At 43.5% G+C, this 15,628-nt stretch overlaps 2 protein-coding genes across 4 annotated transcripts; one reads left to right on the top strand and one right to left on the bottom strand.

Annotated features, from left to right (window-relative positions):
- The first annotated feature begins 38 nt into the window (after positions 1–38).
- LOC105278441 (pyruvate dehydrogenase phosphatase regulatory subunit, mitochondrial) lies at positions 39–4,258 on the top strand. Its single transcript, XM_011337539.3, has 14 exons — positions 39–498; positions 567–779; positions 854–1,017; positions 1,088–1,251; positions 1,358–1,541; positions 1,655–1,860; positions 1,963–2,278; positions 2,367–2,527; positions 2,614–2,762; positions 2,845–3,052; positions 3,146–3,235; positions 3,354–3,533; positions 3,611–3,811; positions 3,962–4,258. The coding sequence occupies exons 1-14, from the start codon at positions 245–247 to the stop codon at positions 4,169–4,171; spliced, it is 2,700 nt and encodes an 899-aa protein (XP_011335841.1). The 5' UTR covers positions 39–244; the 3' UTR covers positions 4,172–4,258.
- Positions 4,259–4,365: 107 nt separating this feature from the next.
- On the bottom strand, positions 4,366–15,511 carry LOC105278442 (CCR4-NOT transcription complex subunit 1). Of its 3 annotated transcripts, none has more exons than XM_011337540.3 (19): positions 14,976–15,511; positions 13,984–14,196; positions 13,454–13,891; positions 13,062–13,358; positions 12,021–12,964; positions 11,661–11,814; positions 10,577–11,578; positions 10,154–10,486; positions 9,962–10,075; positions 9,622–9,870; positions 9,209–9,502; positions 8,840–9,082; positions 8,155–8,571; positions 7,802–8,065; positions 7,489–7,709; positions 7,198–7,404; positions 6,815–6,941; positions 4,980–6,508; positions 4,366–4,900 (listed from the first exon to the last, which is right to left on the bottom strand). In XM_011337540.3, the coding sequence occupies exons 1-19, from the start codon at positions 15,075–15,077 to the stop codon at positions 4,825–4,827; spliced, it is 7,224 nt and encodes a 2,407-aa protein (XP_011335842.1). In that variant the 5' UTR covers positions 15,078–15,511; the 3' UTR covers positions 4,366–4,824. The 3 variants fall into 3 exon arrangements, with proteins under 3 accessions (XP_011335842.1, XP_011335844.1, XP_011335843.1); XM_011337542.3 differs by having other exon boundaries at positions 6,821–6,941; XM_011337541.3 differs by having other exon boundaries at positions 12,021–12,961.
- Between the last annotated feature and the right edge of the window lie 117 nt (positions 15,512–15,628).

Here is a 15,628-nt window from a genome sequence, read left to right as displayed (position 1 = left end):
CCGTGGCGTTATCTATCAGAATTTGAGGAAACTAGATAACGAGTAACTCAATGTAAATTGAAAATAAATATATACCAAAGATACGTAACCTCTTCGCACAATTTCTAGCATATTATTACACTAATAAAGCACGAAAGTGTGTTGAGCTGCATAAATCTAATTTTTTTTATAGCTCGGTAAGAATGATAGTTAACAGTTAGTTTATCAGTGGCGCATTTTGCATTCGATTTTACAATCGATTAAAATGTGGAAGCGATCCGGACTGTTGTATGGTAGGTGTATAGCACAAGGGAGAACAGTTCTCTCCAACAATTATGAAACTGCGGACGTTGCCGCGAAATCCACCAATGCAGCAACAGCAATCGAAGATTTGGAGCATGTGCTTCCCAGGGAAGCGCGGGTTGTCATATGCGGAGGTGGAGTTATGGGGGGTGCCGTGGCGTATCACTTGTCTCTCATGGGATTGGGACTGGAAACTGTTCTGGTAGAAAGTGGCAGGTAAATGACTTTTCAAAATATTCAAATACTCTTGAGATACATTTCTGTATACTTTTTCTTTACCATAGATTAGGGGGTGGAACAACGTGGCACGCGTCAGGATTAGTAGGAGCTTTCAAGCCTAGTCTGACACAAGTGAAACTCGCCCAAGATAGCATCGCTCTCTACAAGGAATTGGAAAAAAAGGGCCTGTCAACGGGCTGGAAGCAATGCGGCAGTCTTTCCTTGGCACGAACGAGAGATCGTATGACTTCCTTCAGGCGAATGAAGGCACAATCTGTGTAAATATTCAGCAGATGCAATAGTGCCGTCATATGGACATGTTATCGCTTTTTTAATTTTATCAATACTACAGCTCACGAGATATTGAGTGCCACTTGGTTTCACCAGAAGAAATTCAGAATCTGTGTCCGTTGCTGCACGTTGACGATCTCATCGGAGGATTATGGATTCCAGGAGACGGCGTCGGCGATACATATCAGATCTGTCGAGCTCTGATCCAAGAGGCGCAGCAGAAAGGTATTACGTACTTAAAAATTCTGATTTAATATATTGTACATCAAGCTAAATATTATTTTATCGTATTTAGGTGTCACAGTGATCGAAAATTGTGCGGTTACGAAAGTGATTAATCAGAATGGCCAGATAAAAGCGGTGGAGACCACGCGCGGTACCATTGAATGCCAGCATTTTGTGAATTGTGCTGGATTTTGGGCACGAAACGTGGGTAAACTCAGTGAGCCATACGTAAAGGTGACGTTATGATCCAATAATAAGTATTATTATTTAATAACGTTCAAGAAAAACACACATGACAAATTTGCTCTTTGGTGAAACAATGAATCTCTTGTTTTTCCAGGTGCCACTTCATCCAGTAGAACATTATTATTTACATACTAAACCTATTGCTGATTTAGATCCGATGATACCTGTTATACGCGACTTGGACGGGTACATCTATTTTCGAGAAAACAACGGCCGACTGTTAGCCGGTGGTTTTGAGCCGGTTGCAAAACCAGCATTCGAGGATGGTGTAATTCCTGGTTAGACACAGATCTAGACTTATCATCCTCGACATTAAATTACTAGTTGATCTTCCTATTTTAATATTATTAAATTACTAACTTTCAATGATTCTTATGAAAATTCATTTTAGAGAACACAGATAAGCGATTTTTGCCAGAGGATTGGGATCACTTTCACATCTTGCTGGAGCAGATGTTGCTTAGGATTCCAAGCATGGGGAACGCAGTCCTAGAGAGGCTCTGCAATGGGCCCGAGGCGTTCTCGCCTGACTGCAGGTGGATCGTGGGAGAAGCTCCAGAAATACGTAATTACTACATCGCGGCTGGAATGAAAACGGTTGGTTGATTAACTCGCGTTAGAGCAACGTTTAATTTAATTTAATAATGTTTAATAATCAGTCCTCGGGATTCTTTGAGATACACATGATCATTTCCAAAGGTCGGAATATCCGCTGCCGGCGGAGTTGGTCGCGCAACGGCGGAATTGATACTTAATGGCTCGACTTCACTAGATATGTACGAGTTAGACGTCTCGCGTTTTCTCGGGCTGCACAACAATCGCAAATTCCTGCGTGACCGAGTACGAGAGGTGCCCGGTATGCACTATGCGCTGCAGTACCCGCATCTCGAGTTCAAGACCGGCAGAAATCTGAGAATGTCGCCGATCTATCCGAAACTCAGGGATGCAGGTGCGGTTTTTGGACAGGTCATGGGTTACGAGAGACCGTCCTGGTTCCAGCCAGATGACGACTATGGTAAATCAAGAATGTGTTCCTGTTAATTTGAAAAATTTTAATATCTAAAAATATTATATTGTTCTAATTTATGGCGCGTTTACCATAGACCTTCCAGAATTTCCCGATGGCTTTCAAAGGTACAAAATAGCTTACACGAATACCTTCGGCAAGCCACCTTGGTTCGATGCAGTTGCGCATGAGTATGCTGCTTGTAGAGAAGCAATCGGCTTGAGTGATTATTCTTCGTTTACGAAAATCGATTTATGGGTAAATAATCAGAAAAGCTCATTCTGTTATGAGAATTGCAATTGAGCGTTTGATATTTAAAATATTACATTCTTGTACCGTTTTAGTCAAACGACACAGAAGTTGTGGATTTACTGCAGTATTTGTGCTCGAACGACGTGGACGTGCCCGTAGGAAGCATCATCCATACCGGTATGCAGAATCATCACGGTGGTTACGAGAACGACTGCAGCCTGGCACGAATTGCGCCGAATCAGTGAGTTGCAACGAAAAGACATGCGAAAAAGAAAAATTATTTGCATGTACAGCATTACGTCACGACAAAATGTTTCCATTAGTTACATGATGATCGCCCCGACTATCCAACAAACGCGTTGCAAGGACTGGATTCATCGTCACTTGCCTGCGGACGGTTCTGTTGCCGTGTCCGACGTCACATCGGCGTACACTGCAATTTGCATAATGGGACCCGCCACCAGACAACTGTTAACTGAATTGACGGACATAGATCTAAATCCAAAGAACTTTCCGTTCTTCACGTTCAAAGTAATGTGCCTTAGCGATTGAAGGATTCATCTCGCTCGAGTCTGCTCGATGATTTCGATATTTACGTGTATTCTTGTTATTATTTTTTATTAGGAGTTAGATGTCGGGCTTGCTAATGGCATCCGTACGATGAACTTGACGCACACTGGAGAACTTGGCTACGTTCTGTATATTCCAAATGAGGTAACGGTCAACAGCAACTCGTTATTATATCGCCCTTGATTCATCAAGTTATGACACTTCTTTCTCGACTGAGGAATAGTTTTAGTCCGCAAGAGACTTCAGATATTACGAATTTCAGTTTGCGTTGCACGTTTACACGAGGCTGATAGACGCTGGAGCAAAATACGGGGTGAAACACGCCGGCTATTATGCGACAAGAGCTCTGCGTGTTGAGAAGTTTTACGCATTCTGGGGTCAAGACCTGGACACTTTTACTACTCCTCTGGAATGCGGAAGATCATGGAGAGTGAAGTTTGATGTAAATGTTACTTCAAAAATTAACATTTCAGAGGAATATCGTTCCATCTGCATAAAATTATTTTAATAATTTCGCAGAAGGAAGTTGACTTCATCGGCAGGGACGCTCTTCTGAGACAGCGTGAGCAAGGAGTCAAACGCAAGTACGTTCAGCTGTTGCTGAACGATCACGAGCTCGAGTTTGATACTTGGTGCTGGGGTGGCGAGCCGATTTATCGAAACGGACAATATTGCGGAATGACAACGACTACCGGTTACGGATTTACGTTCAAGAAACAGGCGAGTTTAGTTTCTCTTACGCTTCTCTCGACACGATGGAAGAGAAGTGCCTGCGAGATTTACAAGAATACCAATATTGCTCCTTCCTAAAAAAATTTATCTAATATTATTAGCCCTTATTATTACTACACGTGTAATTTATGTTTGTAGGTGTGTCTTGGATTTGTGCAAAACTTCGATAAGAACGGTCAGCCGCAAGAGGTGACGAACGAGTACATATTGTCGGGCGACTACGAAGTGAACGTCGCAGGCATTATGTATCCGGCAAAGTGCCATTTACACAGTCCGAATTTACCGACCAAGTTCCCCGATAAAGAGAGAGACGCGTATCATGCTACACGCGATCAGCAACCTTTATAAGACTCCCGTTCGACAAAAATAATACTTTAAGTGTGTACAAACGATGTATATAGCAAAAAGTTTAATAAATCCTTTAAGTATCACTCATAAAAATCGCGTAAATAAATTACGTTGGGTATGCATCTAATATCGTATACGTCGGCTCGCGTAATGTATCACACTATATCGTGCAAAAAAAACGTCCATTTCCATTTGCTGAACACCATTTCTTATTTGCACAAATTCTTGTTGCATCATGATACACTTTATTAATTATTATTATGTATATACTGACATCTGTGTTTATGTGTACAATGTCGCTTTATATATAATACACAATATTGAAATACATTTTTCGAAAGCACATTTAGGTGAGGTGTGTGTGTATGTATGTATGTTATAACTTATAAGGTTGTTCCCCTAGTCGGCACGCACAATGTTCCTCTTTTATTAAAATATTAACGTAATAATTGTCTCTTACATACTATATTATAACACTATATAAATTGATACACACTTTTATATATACGATATTTACTCGGCGTCTACCCCACTTCTTCACGAGAAATTATACCCAATAGTACACACTTATTCGAAATAACTTTTTACACGTATTCAGTCACTGGTTTCCATTTTACTGTACACATAGTCCTAGCGAAAGGTAAAACAATCTATCACTCCGGGATCTCCGTCTCCGTTGTGGGTACCTGCTTTTGCACCATACACGATCGAGCTACGGATTCGAACAATCTGAAACAATAACGAGTAACGATGTAGAAAGGACGTGGATTATATGAGGAGATCTTTACCTTGAAGAACTAGAACTTACTTCTCAATCTCGGGTGCGCAGTGTACAAACTCATGTGACCAGAATTTATACGTCGGGTTCTTGATCAGCTCGATGAAAGTAATAAGGAGACCCCACGGATGCGGTCGGTTAACGATCAGTCTTTCGAGAAGAACCCTGGTGATCTGCTCCTGTATCGCCTCCGTGTTCGCCTCAGCAAATAGGTAAAGGAGCGTGCAGCTGAAGTAATGCGTATGACTGTTCGGGTACCGCAACTGATTTGCTATGGCGTTCAGAAATAGATAACGGCCCTCGGTGTCAAGATCGACGGCCAGGTTCTGGAAGATGTCCATGTGCGCGGAATGCGCGATGGTGGACATGTTCGGCGCGTGGCCCTTGCTGCGAATAAACGCAATAGCTTGCGTGCCCACGTAGAGCACGAGAGCGTTCATCAACTGAATGTTGTAGCGTACCCCGGCCTCCTGCGACACCTGTAGATTGCTGCGCAGCTCGGACAAGAAGGTAACCGGGGCACGTGCTTTCAAGTAAGAGTCGAGTTCCTTCTTAAAGGTCAGCGGCTGTATCGTGGACGCAAAATTGGTGAGTACGCGTGGCGCGTGTGCTATCTCCTGCAGCATGTCGACCTTCAGGTTTGGCGTGAACGGATCCGGCAGCCGCATATTACGCGGGAACGCACTTAGGATCAGATTTCTCATTTGTATGCAATTGGGCGGTATGACGTCACAGAATCCATAATGATAGTCGCACAGGAATTCCGGGAAATCGTGCAGCAACACCAACAACACTCGCAGCGTACCCTTGTAAAGGCTCGTCACGGGTTTGGCAAGTTCAGCGTTACGCAGGTAAGGCGCGAGATACTTGAATAGGTCGATGAGAAGTTGCGCATACATTCCCCAACACTTCTGCTGTGGCGTGATAGCCAGCATACGTCCGATGAAGACTCGGTGAGAGACCAGTTCCAGCCAGGCGTAGCAGAAGCCTGACGCTTTCGCCGGTCGTAGGATGTGCAGGGTGTGACAAAATGCTGTCAGCACTTGGAAGTTTACGGCTTCCAGCACCGGCTCGGGCGCACACAGTTCCAAGAAAAGCATGATGAAGATACGGTGATATGGCAGTTGCTGAAAATCGATGCCACGAATTTCATGATCCTGTAACAGCACACCGGCCACGATACCAAGCACCTTGTTCAAGAGGTTAATCTTTGTGTGAGTATTGGTAGCATCGCCTGAATGTTTCACCAAAAGCGCCACAAGCCGAACAAACGCATCCAGTGAATGAAAACACTTAGCCCGTAGCATCGAAGGTGCTGCCGCGGTTTCGGTAACCGAACGATAGCACAGATCGACGCACATTTGAGTGCTCAGCTTGAAGAACCTTGTGATCAGATCATCAGTTTTCAAAATGCCATGGATATTCATCTGATGTACAAAAATACTGAAGGCTTTTGTAGGATCGCGAGCATGCTGCGGATTATGATGCATCTGCACCCATTCCCTCAACAGATATTCCGTTTTCTCCATCAGGCCAGGTGGATCATCAAAATCGCGAGCCTGCCAAGAACATACGTCACACGTTAATCGTAGCGCCTGCGTCATCAGGCTTTAATGAAATTAGCCAATGCAGGAAAGAATATCCGATGATAATACAATATTCTCTTAATATAATAATTATTACAAAAACACTGTTGATGAAAATTATCGATTCGAGCAAGTAATACGACATGTCGAAATTATTTTGTACATTTCCATCAACTTTGCTGCTGTGATTATTTTCCGCAAATTAAGATTGATAAATGTAATTAACGAGAAGTTACAAATTTATTTATTTGGATGGAATAATCTGGACAAATTACTTACTCTCACCTGCAGGATTCCGGAATGAATGTGCGCCGTCGGTCCGGCAGGAGCTCTGTCAACTAGCACGCCAGAATCGTGATTGGCACGTAAGGAATCTACCAGACTTGTCAGCCTGAACAGCAAGATTCTGAAATAATAATAATAATAACCTGAATATGTAATAAAATATCTTGAAAAAGTCGATCTTCAATAACAAAGAGAGATATTGCAATTGAAAAAAGAAACGAGTAGGGAAAAAATATAGTACTTATTACATGCAGATGCTTATCAAACAGAATTAATTTACTACAAAAAACATATTGATAATAATCGATAAAATGAAAATCGAATCATTATTTAAATGGATCTGCCCGTCTTCTGCCGATTGAGAATTAATATAATACCCTTCCGGTGGTGTTCTGTGATGTGCCATTCGGGCTAACGTTTCAATCGTGTGGAATAGATCAGTCTCGGTGACGTGAGTCGCCTGTCTTTCGTCGATGAGATAGAGTTGAACCAGTTGCATGGCGAACGCCGTTGCCATAGTGTTTCCCGCCTCTATAGCTTGCGCCAGAGCTACATCGTATTGTGGAAGACTAATCAGGTGAGATCTGTGGAATAAATTCGATAATTAATTAATAAGGCCCTATAGATACGCCCGTAGAATGCACGATTTATCGTACGCAAAGCCGTACCTTATGAGGTAGTCCACGGCTTCGAAATTGTATCGGAATTCCTCTCTGCATTCGGTTAGGCAGCGAGTCACATGCTTATTGGTCCACTGCATGCCGTACGCGCGTGGATCTTGAAGACACTTCAAGATACGCAAATGCAATTCTCTGTAGCGCTGTATTAGGTTTTCTGATTCAATGACGCCGCTAGAAATAATAGGCCCATCCAACAAACCCTCGACAGTCTGAAAAAAAAGAATTGATCATTATCGGTAAACTTTAACCTTACAGTAAATTCATGAATGATTAAACAAGCTACTCTCGTACAATAACTCACCTTCTTCAATAACGCCATGGCGGCTCCACCATCCCTCGACCTTCTGGTAAGAATGATCGATTCCAACAGACTGTGAAGAGCAGCATGCTGTGGCGGAGGTGCTGCCGGCCCTATGGCAGCCAGTAAAACTTCCACTTCTGCTGCGAGTTTTTCCAGCATAGCCCCAACTTCGTCGTTGTTGACCGCGGCTGTGTAAGCTGCCACTTGTTGCGCCGTGGCAACTGCCACGGCTGAATTTGGTGTAAACGTAGTGACAGGAGTCTCCTTCAAAACGCGACAATGAGATAAGTGAAATTTTATTGTAAATTCTATTGTGATGAGGCGAAAGCTTCAAATTTTCATCTAGTCCTTACAGAAATAGGTTTCGGCATGAACAATGCCTGTGTGTCACGTTCGGATAGCGGTTGAAATCCTGGAAGGTTTCTTGCGAACTCTTCATACACTGCCATTTGTTGGGGCGTCACGCCGCCCACCTTCAGTCTAATTTGCTCCGGCATTCTCTCAGCCTGATACTTGGCGAGAGGATCACAGTATCTTCGTCCTTCTTGTCGAGCCATCTTTCGTAGCTCCATTTCGTTCACTAGGCGTTTATCCATTTCGGGCACTGCTTTTTCGATAGCCGTCTTTTGCACAAACGCACACGCCAGTTCCATGTTGTCAGCGGCAACGACATTCGCAGCTTGTTCGACGAGATCCTTCTGCTGCGGCGTCGTAGTGATTAGCGCGGCAATGAACGCTTGTTTCAAATTCGTGCTGATCGATGCTAGAATCTGTACGCGCAAAAGGAAAAATAAAAAAATTATATATTATGTCTATATAATAACAATCTATACTTTGTGGCAAATGCAAATTAATTCAGTGCTTTGTTAAAGAAATTAAGCCTTCTTTTTCGAGAGAGAATTCGTCACCTGGAAGAAATTATTAGAAAATAATGGCAAATATTTCAAAGATTGACATGTTTATTATTGTTTTGTAATAAAGGCTCTATTGCTTCAAAAAAAGTCCAAATTAATTTGCACACCTAACATATAGATTTACCTGATCGCGACATGTAATCATTGCCATGCCGGCGGTTAGGTTGCGCGCCATGTGACGCGCTGCTGTCCTAATTCGCACCTCTTCTGGGTCTAATGCAAAATCTTTCCTTACAATCTGCTCACTGGTGGTGAGAGCGATTTTAATAGACCTATCAACAACAGGATGAATCCATTCCTGAATTGCTCTCTCAACTGCTGGTCGAACGAATTGTTTCAGATGAGGGTGCGATTGGAAGAGAGGTAACTGAAATCAACATATCGTCGTTATCATGTGTGAATGGTTTGTTGGTGATAAAAGAGGCGTAAAAAATAAAAGTAATAATAGAGATTGGAAAAATGTTTTAGAAAGGAAGAAATCCTTTTCTCGTACTTGATTGTTGATAGTAATATGTTGGGCTATATTGGCGATGCCTCCTATAGATATATCCATGTAATTAAATCGTGGCTCAGGCGGGCCGGCTGGCAACGAAGGTGTCGTATTTGCGGGAGGGGCGACTTGGGGATTAATTGTGCCGCTGGTTGTTGAGCCAACCAGTTCCTCTATAGGCCCTTGAGATTGTTGTTGATTATTCGTGGTCTCCGATTTTTTGTTCGGATGCGACAACTGATACTCCAGGTTACGCAACTTGTCGGGATCTTTCAGGTAGACAACCGGTTTCAGTTCCTGTGCAAAAGACAAGAATGCGATTTTGATAAACTGATATCTTCCGATTATTATTAACAATTCGACGTACATGAAGGCAATATGTAGTTCTGATGATATCAAAACTGATAAATACTTACTCCAACATCAATGCTTAGATTTTTGCACAGTACTTCGATCTCGAACTTCAAATTGAGCTTCAAGTCAGGTTCTTGATGTAATTCTGCTAAGACATTCATGATTGCCATGGTCCAAGGATTGGGTGGACGAAAAACACGACTTTTCGCACAGCTCTCAAGCACTTTCGCGACAAATGGTACTACGTAAAGAAGTTCTTGCTGCCCTTTATGATATGCTTCGACGAGTAAACTTTTTAGATCTATGTCTATCTGTTAAGGTAATTAAAATGATGTCAATACATAATATACGATGCATAACGATATCATAATGCGTGCAATATTTGTAACAATAATGACATACCTGTAAAATAGGTTTATTTCTACCAAGCGTTAACATTCCAAGCCAGTGACCCAAATTTTTCAAGAGAGACCGATCAGAAAAGTTCGCTATTCCCTTATCACTTCGCAGGAGAACCTAAGATGAAATAAAACTTAAGTAACAGCAAGAAAATTATCTGATAAATAAAGATTTTGTCGTGAAACTCCACTCCACCTTAATATTTCGGAATGTCTCTCTCGTGACCATTTTGTTGACTTCAGGTAATTTGATGCAGTCTAAGAAATTCGAGTACAGAGCATGAAAGTTCAATTCTATGCTGGCACGTTTCATAACTAGGTATTGCGCCATCCACGGCCAGTATTCCTCCGTGACAATCTCACGAATCTCGTCGCACTTCTGCTGCAGGTTTAGTTGGCTAAGATTGTTGAAGATAAAAGCGGTCTTGTCCTGCAGAGCTTCCGGTGGTGTCGTTATCTTTTCCTCCTTGTCCGTCGCTACGAGCAACGTGTCGATGTTAGTCGCGTTGGCGACCGACGGCATGGACGGCTGTAAAGAGAAATAAATTGCGTTACGCGCGCACGGAATCGCATTCGTAAGCTGAAAAGATCAGGCCGAAAACTTCACCGTTAAACTCACTCTGGCTGTAAGAGATGTGGTTGGGGTCGTAGACGGTTTTGCCTGCGTAGTGCTCGTCGTGATAGTGGTCGTCGTTATAGTTTTAAACGTTGTTGTGACGGGGGCCAACATCGCCGCCAAGGTTTTCGGGAGAACCGGACCCTGCGGCCTCGATGGTGGCTCCTGTCCTTGCAACCCGTAATCTATGTACTCTATCAGATGCTGTGGGAATTCATTGAAGTGAGGTATCGTTCTGACGTGTTCGCAGTACGTTTGATAGTCCTTTAGACGACTCTTGAAACGATCCAAGGCTGTTATGCCGAAGTAGTACATTTTGCTACCATCCGGTTTCTTAAGCGCATCTAGCACAAATCTTAATGCAAGTCCGAGGGTCATGTAACTGTTGACCAGTCCTCTTTCGATAATCCCACCGAATAATTGCGCTGTTATCTGTAGTTCCTTTTCCGGGTACTGGGGGAAAAACCTGTATTCTTCAAACAGATTTCGCAGCATACAATTGAAGACTTCTCTCTCCCTTCTGCTGCCCGAGTCCTGGAACTTCTTCAGCATGTCGAGCACCTCGTCGATCGACAGGGTTGGGTGAGGCGGATGATTGTATATACGTTGAAAGTAACTGTTTGCTTCATCCTCGACCTCTTTCGACACATTTTGCCCCATATCCGGGAAGAGATTGGAGGTTTCCGGCATTCTCGCTTTCTCAATGCCAGCTGGCGGTCCGAGACGTCCCAATCCACCGATGGTCGTGCCACCAGGAAGCACAGACGGTCCTTGAGTGCCAACCGGACCCGAGTGTAATTGCGAGGATAACGGCAACATCGGAAACGGACTTGGCGAAGGCCCCATGAGTCGCGATGGAGAGCCGGGTGCCGACACTAGAGGTCCTAGAGCGCCGGGCAAGTTAAAAGCAGAGCTACTCGGTGGTCCAAGACCTGTACCAAGACCCATGGAAGCCAAGCTCGAACTGAGATTGCCGAGGGGATCAACTTGCTTCGAAGAGAAAAGCTATAAAAGATAACCATGTCATATAAATAGCCATAAACATAGGTAAGGGAACAAACAAAGAAGAACTAGGAAAGCAAGTTACTTGGCTGCCTAAAGTTGCTGGATTAAACGGCTCCAATCCTCGATGCCTCAGTACACCTGGTGGTGGTGCTCGATTCATAGTGTTCTTACTCAACATCAGGCTGCAATTCTGTACCATTGTCATTATTAATTCCGATAGTTCCTGAGAAACATTTCTGCAACACATAAACATTGGATTGACGGAAAAGTGCGTGCGGATTTTTTTTAGCAAATTTCAAACTCAAGACTATATCAATTCCTAATATTTAAGTTTTCTTTTCTTCAAGTTTCGCGTTTATCCAATATAAAAGAATTAGATATGGAATACCCCAACAGTGAGTGAAAACATTGACAAATTGTGTAATTTCTAAGAGGAACGTACCCAGTGCAAACTTGCAAGCAAGCCAGTATCGTGGTGAGCGTTTCTTGCGGCAGTTGACTAGCCTTAGGGATCGTTGGGTCCTCTTTTATACCGGGACCCATGACTTGGGGGCATCTCCTTTGCAAGAATTTCACGCAAGCGGCAATGAAAACTTCGCCGTGATCGCGAATTTTGTCTGTCAGCCATTTCTCTAATTTCAGATATTCTCGTCGAGAAGCTAAACATGCAAGGTCGATGACGAATGGGAAGGACTGTGCATTTAGTAACGCGGATAACGCCTTTAAATCTTGGGCGACGTCCAATATGCGCGATAATCTTGTTTGATCGTGATCGCCACGTATGTACCACTCTGCCATAGCATGCATTATGATGGTTTTTATCTTGACATTGTTGGCATGCCACGCATGGTGTAGGATCACAGCTGAATTAGGATGGTTGCCTAGGAATATAGGCATCAGTGTACTAAGCAATTCCTGTCTCAGTATCGTGATAGGTGGATTAATTTGCAGTAACGCCAAGACGAGTACATCCGGACAATGCTGAATGGGCCACTTGAATATCTCCTGTACAGGACTGTACAAGCCTCTCTCGGCCATGTGCAAGAGTAGCTCGACGATGTTGAGCGATCGCCACGTTTGTGCCTCTTTGCTATCACCCTCGGGGGCTGCTTTTAGTACGTCAACCGTCACAGAATGGTACGGGTAATCGGCGAAGCAAAATATGTCCGGACACTTCAAAATCTGTTGAATTAAAGAAAACTGGCCCTCTACGTTGTCCCAGTGCCGATAGAATAGTTCGACGGGGAACATGTCGGGGGGATATCCCTGATGCTGAAGACCGAGCTTAAGACCCGTGATCAGTAAACTTAAACCTTGTCTATCCTTGATGATAAAATCCGCATGATCCAGCTTTACAATAACGTCGTTCCACGATAACGTAGACTGCTAGAATGTAAACAAATTATATTAATCATAGTTATCTACGTGCTTTTATACACAAATAAACCATTTAAAACATATCTGTAGCGTAACACGAGCTTACTATTTCTTTTAAAGCTTGAATGAACACTTCAACGTTCCACGTAGTGGGGGTGGTAGTCTCCGACGGTTTCTCTTTGTTGGAGTCCTGTGGGGCAGCTGAATTGCCCCAAAAGGACTGTAAGCCTCCAGCATCGTCGAGATTGCTACAACTATGTGCCATGTGTGACAACACACGAGCAGCGCAGGTCGGCGAGATCTCCCTCGCGCCCAAACCTGCCAATGCCGTCCGACATTCTTCCACGCTACTAGTAAAGCTGTATCCTAATTCCATAATTAGCTCCACCAAGGAGTTACCGTCCTGGAAACGTAACGATTGGTATAACAACGTTGCAAGGAAACCTAACGATAAATAACGTCATCTTACAAGTTCACTGACGATGAACGTCACTTTACCATTTGACTGACAGCCATGTTTAGCTCGATTTTGAACTGCGGAGTTTCCCAGTCCCCCGGATACAGGAATGGCGCTAACACCACCGGCACCAGTTCACGAGGAAAATCGCGTCGTAAGTTCTTGAGAAAGTCTTTTTTATCCTCGCTCGGTAGCTTGTACGGATTGGTGTCGTGAAAAACCTGGCAAAGTATCAACTGGAGGACCTGAGGCAAAGAATCGTGTAGACCGCCCTCCTGATGTTTGTTGCTCGTTTCAGAATTTATGTAATTCTTTATCAGCTCGGGTAATTGCTTCTGAGTGTGCTCCAAGGCTAACGCACGTATTTCACTATCCTCTGAATGCTGTAATGCGATTGCGAAGGCAACTTCCTGCACCAAGGTTAAGCCAAGTGTCTTTTTTAGATTCGCAAAAAACTTTGGGTTGGAAGGATTCAACGACTGAAAAGCATAAAGAAAAATTAGCTTGCTTCATAAAATATCAAGTAATAATATTAGTACGTAATTAGTTAAATTCACGTGTGTACAAATACCTTTTGGCAATGTAACGGATTATCTATGGCAGAGCACAGATTGGATATAAAAGAAGGCTTGCTCAGTAAGGTGTTGCACTCCTGTTTCAGCAGCTTTGCTTGGAAGTAATCCTTAGCACTCAAATCTGCTAATTCACCCTTGGAGAAGTCAACATACGAGATCAGACAGCGCAACAAGTGTCGGTCTGCCTCCAGACCATGCAACTGCACCAACTACAGAGGAAAAAAAAACCAAAATTATAAAACGTTAATTAACCTTAAATCTTAATATCAATGACACACAATATTGTCTAATTTGTATAATTATTAGTAAGGCATGGAAAAAATTGTTGTATTGCATCAGCAAAGGATGATAAGAATCAGAACATGGCATTTCGAGGATACGCTACGTAGTCTGAAATTAATCTCAGATTAATTTACGGGAGAATAGAGGCTGCGGAACCTACTTGATGAGGTTAAGGGATGAATCGAGGTAAACATCGCGTCTCACTCTAATAGGCTGGTGGAACGCAGAAAAAAGCCGAAGATTCGAAATGATACGTTAGGAAAGAGGCAACCAAAAGGACAAACAGGGAAAAGGGTGGGTATTGGCTAAACGTAAGCTTATTTGAAAATACCTCCGACGCCGTGCGAGGCGCTTATTAATATGCGATCGGCGTAGCGCGCGCGCGCGTGCTCGTGTGCGTGTGCATATGTGTAGGAACGCGGTTCGCCTACTCGAAAATACGTTTCGCGATTTGTCCGAATGCGATATATCGGTAAAATTGGCGGAATACTTGCTCGTTAATTGAGCATATTGCATCGCGTATCGCTCCAAAATCGCTACGACGCGCAGAAATGGCGCGAGAGTGAGGAGAATAGTGAAAAATAGACGGAGAAACGGGAGAGGGGAAGGCAGAAGCGTGAAGACTTTTGGGAAAAAGGAAAAGTATGTTGAAAACGCGGAGAGTTCCAACTGGTGGCTAACTGGCGTCAGATAACGCGATACTTACTCCCGATAACTCTTGACAGCTGTCCTCGAAATTTTTCTTACTCAAATTCGCAACCAAATAACTGATTTGTGACAAAGTAAAAGACAACGAGTCCAGGTTCATAGTTCCATGAATACGACCTCGAAAGCTTCAAACGCGTTTGAAGCTTTCTTCGGTATCCACGAATTGCCGCCGCCCCGGGTTCTCTCCTCCTCGTTAAAAGCATGAAAGTTACATTGGCGCAATCCTATGACCAACATCGGGATTGATATTATTGAAATACGATTTCACAGCAACGTCATGGCGAGCACAACACCGACGAGGCTCACGAAACACGTAACACCGTTCCCTCGCAGAGTCCGTCTTTGTCTCTCGTCGCCGCCACCGTCGCCACTTTTCTCGCAGTCGTAGTCGATCGCGTGCACCGCACAACGAACGATGCACAAGTCACAATTATTCACACTACACCGAATACTCTTGCCACCAATCTTCCATCACATCGCAGGCGGATTCGTTCATGGCGATAAAAGGACGTTAAAGTAGAATTTACAGTTTCCGTGGATGTGTACACGTCCAAAGTGCGATACGTTCTTTCGTCACAGCTCGTCGGAACCGAATGTCGAAAAATAATAATGTAGTAGATCGTAATGTTGGAGCAAGGTGTTTCGTGCCCG

The sequence above is a fragment of the Ooceraea biroi genome, chromosome 10, assembly GCF_003672135.1.
Source record: "Ooceraea biroi isolate clonal line C1 chromosome 10, Obir_v5.4, whole genome shotgun sequence".
Lineage (NCBI taxonomy): Eukaryota > Metazoa > Arthropoda > Insecta > Hymenoptera > Formicidae > Ooceraea > Ooceraea biroi.
Note: the sequence above shows the minus strand (reverse complement) of the source record. Positions and strands in the feature narration are given on the sequence as shown.